Consider the following 10,392-nt stretch of genomic DNA (forward strand, 5'->3'; position numbering starts at 1 on the left):
AAAAAGGCCGAAAACGAAATATATTTTCGGCCTCTACGTTAGAGACCCAAATCGTACTTAACCTTTATTTTTTCCAATACGTGTTTTGAAGGTGTAAGTGTGGAAAAAAGGTTTAATAACCATAGTTGTTTTTTAATATTTGTTTTTTAAATTTAATTGGCGTAGTCAGCTTAAGTTGGCTTCAAAACTAGTTGTCTCCCTATACTTGTTCATTTAGAAAACATCATTTCTGTTTTAACCCCATATTCTCAAAATGCCACATGATCCTCATTTTTGGGGATTTCACCCCCATTAACCAACCATTTTAAAAAATTTTAACCTCATTCTTGCTATCAAATAACGATCGGACACAACTTTTGCCACGTCTTTGATTCCCACAGAACTTGTAAATTATTTTAAGAAAAACCAGTGTCCAATAGAAGTATCTGCATTATTCGTAGAGCAATCTGCCCCCATCAACAGCAGCTTTGGTTCAAGAAAATTGGGACAAACAGGGATGGCTGTGCACCGAAGTAAGGTCCTAAACACGCTTATTGAATTCATATAGCTACCCCTAACTCGGAGATTTTCATGATCCGTTTATCCACAGCAAATTTCTGCTTCTTCAAACTTGAAGCTAGAGAGGCAACCTAAACACCGGTTTGTGACAGAGCAAAAAGAACAGTAATTAGGTAAAAAACTTGACTACGCATCGTTCTGGGAAAGCAGGAAAAGACAAGTTCAAGTGTCTTGCCTCAGCTCGAAGCGCAAGAGCTTCACGGGTGGGTATCTCCCGTAGCCTGTCCATCAAATCTACAGTATGATACAATCATACAAGACGATTAATTCCAATCAGTGAATCACAGATAACCAAACCAAAGGGGGGAAGAACGAAAGAACAAATGTGTTACCTTTGTAAAAATGTTGATAAAATTATGACTACTCTAACATTGCGAAGAAGAAAAGGAATTAATTATGCACTAAGCTTTTGGTACTCGAAGAAGAAAAGGAATTAATTATGCACTAAGCTTTTGGTACTCGTCTAAGACATACGAGATGGAGATAGTGAAAAAGTATCTATCTCTTTTGTATCAGGATAGTTAACCAGACATTGTCATCAGATAGAAATCATGTAATGTCTGTCATTATGGGTTAGTTATATGAAAATACGCTATATTAACAATTTCCATGAATTTCATTAGTTGATATGAAATAATTTTATATTGATAGTGTACAAAAACTATTTCCAAAATGATAGAAAATGCAATTTTCCTTTGGCAGTAAATATTTTATCAGTAGTTAATAAAAAGCTAGCTTACCATTAGCTCGTGCTTCAACTTTGTATAATGATTTTGCCAGCTGTTGATATTGGGTTCCAGCACTCCTATACAATATTGGAATCAAACTAATCAGGCATACTTCAGATAACTAAATAACTAGACATTCTTTACCCTTAGGGTTAATACATACATTAGCTCAGTACGCCCATATTTCATATCCCTCTCAGCGAGAGCTGCCCTTTCAAGCAATTTTTTGCTCTCCTTCTTCATAAAATCTACTGAAATGTTCAAGTCCCTCACACCCTTTTCAACAGTAGCATACCGCGCCTTCACAGGCATTCATGTAACAAGGTGGGAAAAGAAAACTAATTACCGCTGGAGAGATAATTGAAACTTTTTACCCAACCATGTAAGATTGAATAGAAATTCGCAGATATCAAAGATAAAAAAAATGCAAGTAGATCAAGGAGGCAAGTAGAATGTTCATCTGAAAGTACCTCCTCACTCTGAAATCGACCCAGTGTATTACGGTACAAAAACCTTCTTGGGCCTGCAAAAGAAAATTTAACATTCAAGCTTAATAGTTACAAGATCAGTTTAGATACACAGAAAAACATTAGATGTAACTGACTTGAAACAGAAGAAATATGGTAATACTAAATACTGAAAAGAGTCGGAATGATCACAACTCCAATAAAGATATGCATTAAGACAACCACCAAAATATAACTGAATAAATGGGGTTGGCTACTCTGATTATTAATGCCCCTGGAAACTAACATAAACAAAATTTTGAGCCAAATAATTTGTGCGAGTCTTCTTTAATGTGGGAAGCTCATGCACTATTGCAATGGGCCACCTTTTTATGTATTGTTCTAATCTTCATTATTTGATTAGGCAATCATTTCCATTTGTTGAGTGATGGCATTTATAGGATAGAATAAACATAGATTTCTTAACTTCACCTAGTTAGGCAAATCTTAAGCCTTTCAAGGATCTATATCCATCAGGATAGATATCAAAGATTGATGAAATCTAAACTGCGAGAAGGTCTTACTCTAGATTACCTTCCATGCCTACAAGATCATGGTGGCCTTTCATATTTTCAATGTATTAGGCTCCCAAATGATGCTTGTACTTTAAAGCATAGGACACGAAACAAATTGTCAAGCATCTTCATTCATGAATCACAAGAATGCTTAACGAAGATTGAAGGGAAACCATTATTCTCAAAACAAAATAAAAATAGAAGCAGCAATGTTCCTGAAATAGTTACCTCATCTGTTTCAAAATACAATTATAAAACTTGTAATCTTGTACCACCAACAAGGCTGGCTATAGGATTCATACGATATTGGAGACTCGTAGTTGGGAATCATGTTTAAAATCAAGCCATCAAAATTTAAAGCTCTTTTTTGTTGCACTACTCTCCATTTGATTTACTGTCTTAACCAGGACTTCAACAGTCCTTCTCTACATATGCTCAAACCACTCTAGGCAAGACATACCATCTTCCCACAGATGCTACAACTTCCTCTCTAATGCATTTGTTGCCAATTCTATTTTCACTAGTATTCATCCAACGTAACATCCACAATTAATCTAAAATTCAATTGCTTATCGTAAAGAGTTCCTAAGGTTAATCAAAGCAGCATAAATCTTCACGAGAAAACAATAAGAAAATGTTTGATATTGTCATAAAAGGAAATTTGTATGTGTCTCTGCAAATTATGGGGAAAAAATACCTCGCATAAGAAGAAGGGCAGCAGAAATTGCAAAACCGGCACCTAAGGCTGGATTCTCTCTTGCAACCACCACTCCATCTTCAAAACAGTTAAGATCATAAATCAATGCTCTATATATTATAAAAGACTACTGCAAAACTGAAATAACCCAGCTAATTCTATGGTTAACAACTTGTTTGAGGATTGATACATTTGTTCTCATAACTCACCCGAGAAATAGGTTTCAACAAAAGATTGACAATATTCATTTTTCTATCCATTAATAATCACCTTTAACTTTGTTGAAAAAAGCGTTTTCATAATCTCTGTACTGTGATACTGCATCTGGTAAAAAATCCTGCAAAAAAGAAAATCATATAAAACCTTAATGAGTTTCGGAGCCACCCATATTTTTTTGCAGGATAAAAAAGGATCCCCGCATAATCAGTTATTCCGAAATTCATACAAAATGTGACATGAGAAAGGAAAAAATAAACATTAAAGAAGTAATGGCACTGCAACATAGATAATCATTATGAAAAAATAAAAAAGAAACATAAATCAGCTATGCCATGACAATAATAGATATTCGTTATTGACAAAAGTAGGATAGTAAAAGTAAGGACGTCACAAATCACTTACAAAATAGAGAAACATACTTCAATTATATACAAGTACATCTCAAAATGAAAGGAAAATAGCCTTCACTTTCATCGTTTAAATGAATCAGATTTGGTTGTCGTGATCTTATATATCACTAATTCTTGATGCATTATTCATATTGTCTGAGTAAAAAATCATAATTAATTAGCAGGTTCAAGTGTTCAACAACATGGCATCATATTATTATTAGAGCTTTTCTGGACTGAACCTGATCTCATATGACATAGTGGATAGCATTGTTTTAATTCTACTTATTTTGTTTGGATTAACAATTTTAATTATGTTTATAATAGCATTGCTATAATTTGAAAATTCAACAGATATATAATATAACTAAACTAGTATTTCGTTATGATAACATAACAGTGATAGGTGGTAGTAGTATGCAGTGAGAGTGGTTCCCACTTCCCACAGCAAATGTGATGATAGGAAAAATGATAGAATAGTTCTAGTAAAAGGGCAGCACCAAACCAGGTTTGATCATATAGCAGTGGCAAAGGTGGCACTGTCTCTGAATTTTTATATTAATGGTGAAAGTAGTATAATTTGCTGTAACGCAAGAATGGTAGAGATAACTGAAGTACTTGTGCTGTTGGTGGCTTGGTGCCTGAACTGCTAGAGGTGGCATTATTTGAAGTGGGTGGTAACGGTAGTGAAGATACCACTAGTAACGCTGGCAAAAGCCAGTGGTGGTAGTGGTGTAGCCATGAAGGTGGTGATACCGATGGATAGTCGAGCATAATTTGCCGGTATTGAGGCCTATCGCATGCCAACGTGGGAACAGCTAGGAATCCATGGTCCCATTGACATGTGAGCTTGTATAAGCAGAAATGATCCAAGTCACCCATCTTTTAGACCTCTCAAATAAGAGGACACAGTATTATGACCTTATGAGCCATTTTAACGGAAGAACTAAGGCTCTACAAAGAACCAAGTCGAGATTGACAGAGTAATAAATAGGTTTCAACCCGGCTCATGAACAATGATACATCAAGATCAAAACCAGTCATATCATGGACCCATTCTACTCTGTTACCATAAACTTGGTTAAGAAAATTAATTCCACTTCTGCATCGATTTTGTGAAACATACTCAACAATCATATCTTATCATATGGTAAGGGAAAAAATTGCTAAAGTTAGTACAGTAGTGTGAGAAGTGAAACCCTATTAACATTGTGTAATACTGTGCATTTGCCTTCCAATTCCAAATTCTACTGAACTAGAAATGAAATTCATAAACAAAATCGGAAAAATGAACGTAGCTGCACATCTGAAGTAAGAAAATCATGCGGAGAGATAAGGAGAGAAGTGAGTGAACCTGGAAGGTGCGGATATGGTTGGAAGAGTTGTGGTGGACGGTACGAGCAGATTCAATGGCGGAACGCTGGAGATTCTCAGCGAGGGAGGCCAAAGATGATTGTGCGGATTCCGATGACGGCGGTGGCAGGGGCTGAGGGGAAGCATCTGCGGGTGGAGAAGCTGAAGGCAACGACGAATCTATCTCTGCCATTAATTGTTACTCTTCTATTTTATTCTTGTTTTCTTTTGGATTCTGATCCGCGTTGTGTTGCGGGTTGCACTGCTTTCGTTCCCTGTCTCAGCTTAAACGCCAATTATAAACCAGCAAAGTGAGTAAACTGGCATTAGCCTTCCACTGAAGTTTTAACATTTTCTGTTCACAAAAATATTGTGTGTGACAAAAATAATCAAACTTTTAACATTATTTATAGATAGAAGATAGATTTATTGAAATTAAATTTTTATATAAAATTGTAGTTCATTTATTTTTTGTAGATACAAAATTAGTTTTAATTATTTATAAATAAATTTATAATTTTTTAGATTTGGACCTCACCTAGATAATAATAGAGTACTCCTAAGAAATTCCAATATTTAAATTAGCAAGAATTTTAACAGATTTTAAGTTAGATTGAATTGAAAAAAATACTTTTCTAATGGGATATTTTATAAAATAGGGAAATAGGACTTAACCATTTTTTGTAGATGATATATGAAAATCATGGGTGGTTATTTTTTGGCAAGGAGTTAACCAAGCAGTGGAGAGAGTCCTTGGCTTGCTCCCTAAATCAGCTTGGATACGATTTTTTTTTAGTTTCTCAAGGTATTTTTTAGTTTAACAGGCTAAAAATTAATTTATTGCGATACTGAGCTCTATTTAAGGGTTTGTTATTGACTAATGAGTTGCTGCATGTACAAAGCAAAATTTAAACTCCCGATATTTATTTAACCGAATTAGTAAACTAACTATTAGATCAACCCAACTTGATTTTTGAATGATCCAATTTGATGTGAAAAGTATAAAAAGTCAATGAATTTAGTGTACAATAAGAGTAAATTGAAATTAACATCAAATGATAATTAAGTTAATTAATTTTAAACAATTTGAAATTTGAAATTCAAAATAAATAAGGATTTGTAACAGTTACGTACATCGCAAAAACGACCTCCCTTTCTCCCATGTGATGTGACTTCCTTCTTTCCCAGTCTCCTCCTGTTTCACCGGTGCCGCACCACCACCGACAGCAGCCGCCGTCATCTATAGCTCCGATTGACGCCGTCGTGCGCACCACGAACGTCGAGCAGCACCATCGCGTAGTTAGCATCATTTGCGCAACCTTGCAACGCACCAGTTGTGCAACCCCTCCCCCAGAGTTGGTCCAATACCGCCCAGCCAACGCTGCTAATAAATGGTGCGGAGAATGAAGAGCTTTTCTTCAAAGTAGCAGCGCACAAAACTCATGATGGTTGAGGTTGATGCCACATACATAAAACCATTCAACACAAACACCATTGTCATAGCACCCGGTCAGATCACAAATGTTTTTCTAAAAGCCAACCTCAAGACCGACAAATTCTTACTTGCAGTCTCTTCTTTTATGGACACCCCATCCCCGTTGATAACATAACCGCCATTTCCACTTTACATTATCAAGGTATTTTAGTTTTTAATTTTTATTAATACTACGGAGCAAATTCGCAACCTCGCCTAATCAAAATTGTCGTGGTTGCTCCGTCGCCATATCTCCTCTCCTATCTCCATGCGTCTCCGTCGACTCTCTCTACTCCGCAAATGTGCTGGATCTTCAATTCATTAGGTATGTAGATGGTTATTTTGTTCGATTTAGTTTAAGTATATACAATTAACAAATGATGGATGATCATTTCACTAGATAGCTGGATGGTTATTTTAATAACGACGTGGATGGTTGTTTGATGACGATTCCATAATGGTGATGGAAGAGGGGCTACAGGGGTGGACATGATGGCCGATGAAAAATGTTCTAACGCGGAAGAGGTGAGATGATTGATGAGGGTGGTGTGGCAGACAGTTTGTGGGGAAAGATTTTATTTTTATAAAATATTTAATAATATTGTATTTTTTAGATGAATATTAATAAATTTTTAAAATAAAAAAATAAAAAGTGTAGTGTTTTTAAAAAAATCATTAATTTAATTAGTAAGTTATTTTTAAAATTTAAATTATTAACATAGAATATTATAAATAAAAAATTAATATTTTGTCAGTTAATTAAATATTATCTTTTTACTTCATTTAAAATATTTAAAGATAAATTTAATTTTTAATAGATAGTTAATACTTTACTCATTAATTTATTCCAGTTTTCTCGATAATTATACTGTAAATATAATTTTTTAATATAAAAAAATGTAAATCAAAGGTCACTTACGTTAGGGATCTTTTTTTAATAAATAAAATTAATTTGTTATTTATCAAAATAAATAATTTGTAGCATTTTTACGAAAGTTCATCACGTTTTTTATTTTGTTTACAATACAAAATAAGACTGTAAATAGATGACGTATATATTTTGTTTATAGCGTAAATAAAATACGAGCATTATTATTTTGTTTATACTATAAACGAAATACATGTATTATTATAAAAAATTTTACGATTAAAAAATATCAATTTAATTTTTATTTTTAAATTAATCCAATTTTTAAAAGTTATATCTTGATTCTTATCCTACATATTTAAAAGGGATAAGTATTATTTGGTCCCTAACGTTGAGGGTCAGAATCAAAACAATCCCGAACGTAATTTTTTATTTAGAATTATCCTTAATGTTTTTTTCGTATTAAAATATGCCTTTTAACTTTTTCTGTACAAAAATACCCTCCACTACCACCAGAACCTTTACCTCCACCACCATCAGCACCAGCACCTCCACCACCAAGAATAACAACATCAATGAAATCAACACAAATTCAATAAATCAAGGAATTAGAAATTCAACAAATCAACACAAATTCAACAAATTCAACAACCAACACACAACAACAATAAAATAAGAAAATAACAAATCAAAATTAGAATTAAAAGTAAAAACAGAAGCAGTCATAGAAGCACAAGAAGCAGAAGTAGAAACTCAAGCAGAAGTTAAGTAGAAGCAGAAAGTAGAGGCCAAAGCAAGGAGCAGAAGCCGAAGCAAGAAGAAGAAGCAGATGCAGAAGCCAAAGCAGAACTACCGGCAGCTCGTGTGCGATGGAGCGACGGCGGCTGAGCAGATCGACGGTGGTAGAAACCCAGTTCAGCCTCAGATTCCTCTCTCTCCTTCGCGTGCCTCCCTCCTCGCAGTGAGCTCCCCTTTCCGGCGACGCAGCAGTCACAGAAGCAAAAGCTGAAACTCAAGCAAAAGTAGAAAGCTCCCCCTTTGTTGGCGCCGGCGCCCCTCCCCCCTTTCCCTTCTCCTTCCCCCGTGTGTTTTCTTTTTCTTTTAATTTTATAATTTTTTTATTAATAGGAGTAATTTAGTAATAAAATAAAAAAATTTATTAAAAATAACAATTTTAGTAAAAAAAAATATTAAGGATGATTCTAAATTAAAAATTATGTTAAGGACGGTTTTAATTCTAACCTTCAATATTAAGGACCAAAACAATACTTATTTCTATTTAAAACTAAGAATTTGAAATTGTCTAATACATTTTTTTTAAAATCAACCCATTTGAATTAATACTCAATAAGAGTCCATAAAAAAGATCGATTTAGATGGATTTATATTTAAAAAATAGTTATACGTGCTGCTAAAGTTACATGATCAGAAAAAATCTTTAGTACGAATGTCAAGTATAAATCGTTATTATATTAAAAGAAACATGAAGTCAAATGGAATAAATAAAGGAGACCTCGTTTGTTCCCATCATGAAATCAGATTACACGTAACTTTTCATCCTGATTCCATAACTTCTCATCCCTAATAAATTTTTATACGTGAAAACTTAAGTGCAGTCGATTTTACATAAAATTGATAGCTGAGAGTCATTAAATAAAAATTTAGTCAAATCATCTAATAGTTCTCAGTTATCAACTTTATGTTACATACTTAACGTTTCAACTTTTACACGTAACTTTTCAAATTTAAATTTAAATTAATCCAATTTGATTTATTTTGTATGTACTTTTTTTAGTACTAATTCAAATAGATTTATTTTTAAGAAAATAATATATTCATTTCAAATGAACAATTTTAAATCACTAGTTCTAAATACGTTGGATAAGATATAATTTTTAAAAATTAGATTAATTTAAAAATAAAAATTAAATTGATATTATTTTAATTGTAATTTTTTTATAATACACGTATTTCGTTTACGCTGTAAACAAAATATATACATTATCTATTTGTAATCTTATTTTGTTTAAAGTGTAAACGAAATACGTACATTATTATTTTGTTTACACCGTAAAATATAAACAAAATAAATGTTGTGATGGATTTTCGTAATAATGTTACAAATTATTTATTTTAAAGGGTAAAATATTTATTTTATTTATTTAAATAAAAAATCCTTACATGTCTATGAATATTTTGACAACGAAAGTTTTTTAGAATATTAACAAAATTATTTTTATCATTTAAGTTAATCCTTAACAACACACACAACATAAATCACATCTGTTGTCAAACAATAATGCTAGGGAACTGTTACGGACCGCCGAGTCCAGCCCCGCCAGCCGACGGGTCGGGGCACCGCCCCTGACCCAGGCCCAAACCATCCTCTGCAATAGGAAGGACACGCCGGGTCGGCTCCTAAAACCCGACCCGGGGGCATGCCAAACTTACCCCCCATGCGGCCCATATCACCATTCGGGTCGGTACCCTCGGGGCAGCACCCGAAGCCCTGACTCGAAGTTCTGAACGACCTGCCCCTCCTACGTAGGATGGGACAACTCACAAGCTCCTTGGCTAGTGGGCTAGGTCATCCATGGGCCCGCCCAGCACAGTATATAAGGGGAGAGGTCAGCTCTCCCCTCGAGGTACGTCATATTCTTACCTAATTCGGCTACCATTTCGTTCGGACACTAACTTGTCTATCGAAGTGTCCTTGCAGGTAGCCACCCCCTTATCACATCAACTCCGGCGTCCCCATCTTGCCATCCGCATCTCCTTCAGTTGCGGGTCGACTCAGGGTCTCGACCACTCTCACAAATCAACACCCAACCTCTCAAGTACCTGACATCGTCAGGCAACGAAAATTGGTGCCGTCTGTGGAGACCCTTGAGTAGACATGGAGCAACTCCCCACGTCGGAGGAGCTTCGCGAAGGAGGAGGGGCCCACATGAGTAGGGCGAGTTCGACCGCCCGAGCTGCCAAACCGCGGTCCTCTGTTCTGCCTAACCATATCTACACCAAGACCCCCGAAAGATGCCCTTCCGGGGGACGGGAGCCGATAGCGCCAAGATCATGCAGGAACTTA

The 10,392-nt window shown here is 35.0% G+C and overlaps 1 protein-coding gene across 1 annotated transcript; it reads right to left on the reverse strand.

Moving 5' to 3' along the window:
• Nucleotides 1–366: 366 nt before the first annotated feature.
• LOC107483961 (RGS1-HXK1-interacting protein 1) lies at nt 367–5,289 on the reverse strand. The gene is made up of 8 exons (XM_016104575.3): nt 4,967–5,289; nt 3,275–3,341; nt 3,005–3,082; nt 1,757–1,809; nt 1,450–1,586; nt 1,299–1,363; nt 734–792; nt 367–629 (listed from the first exon to the last, which is right to left on the reverse strand). The coding sequence occupies exons 1-8, from the start codon at nt 5,156–5,158 to the stop codon at nt 540–542; spliced, it is 741 nt and encodes a 246-aa protein (XP_015960061.1). The 5' UTR covers nt 5,159–5,289; the 3' UTR covers nt 367–539.
• Nucleotides 5,290–10,392: the final 5,103 nt, after the last annotated feature.

This window comes from Arachis duranensis, chromosome 4, assembly GCF_000817695.3.
Source record: "Arachis duranensis cultivar V14167 chromosome 4, aradu.V14167.gnm2.J7QH, whole genome shotgun sequence".
Classification (NCBI taxonomy): domain Eukaryota; kingdom Viridiplantae; phylum Streptophyta; class Magnoliopsida; order Fabales; family Fabaceae; genus Arachis; species Arachis duranensis.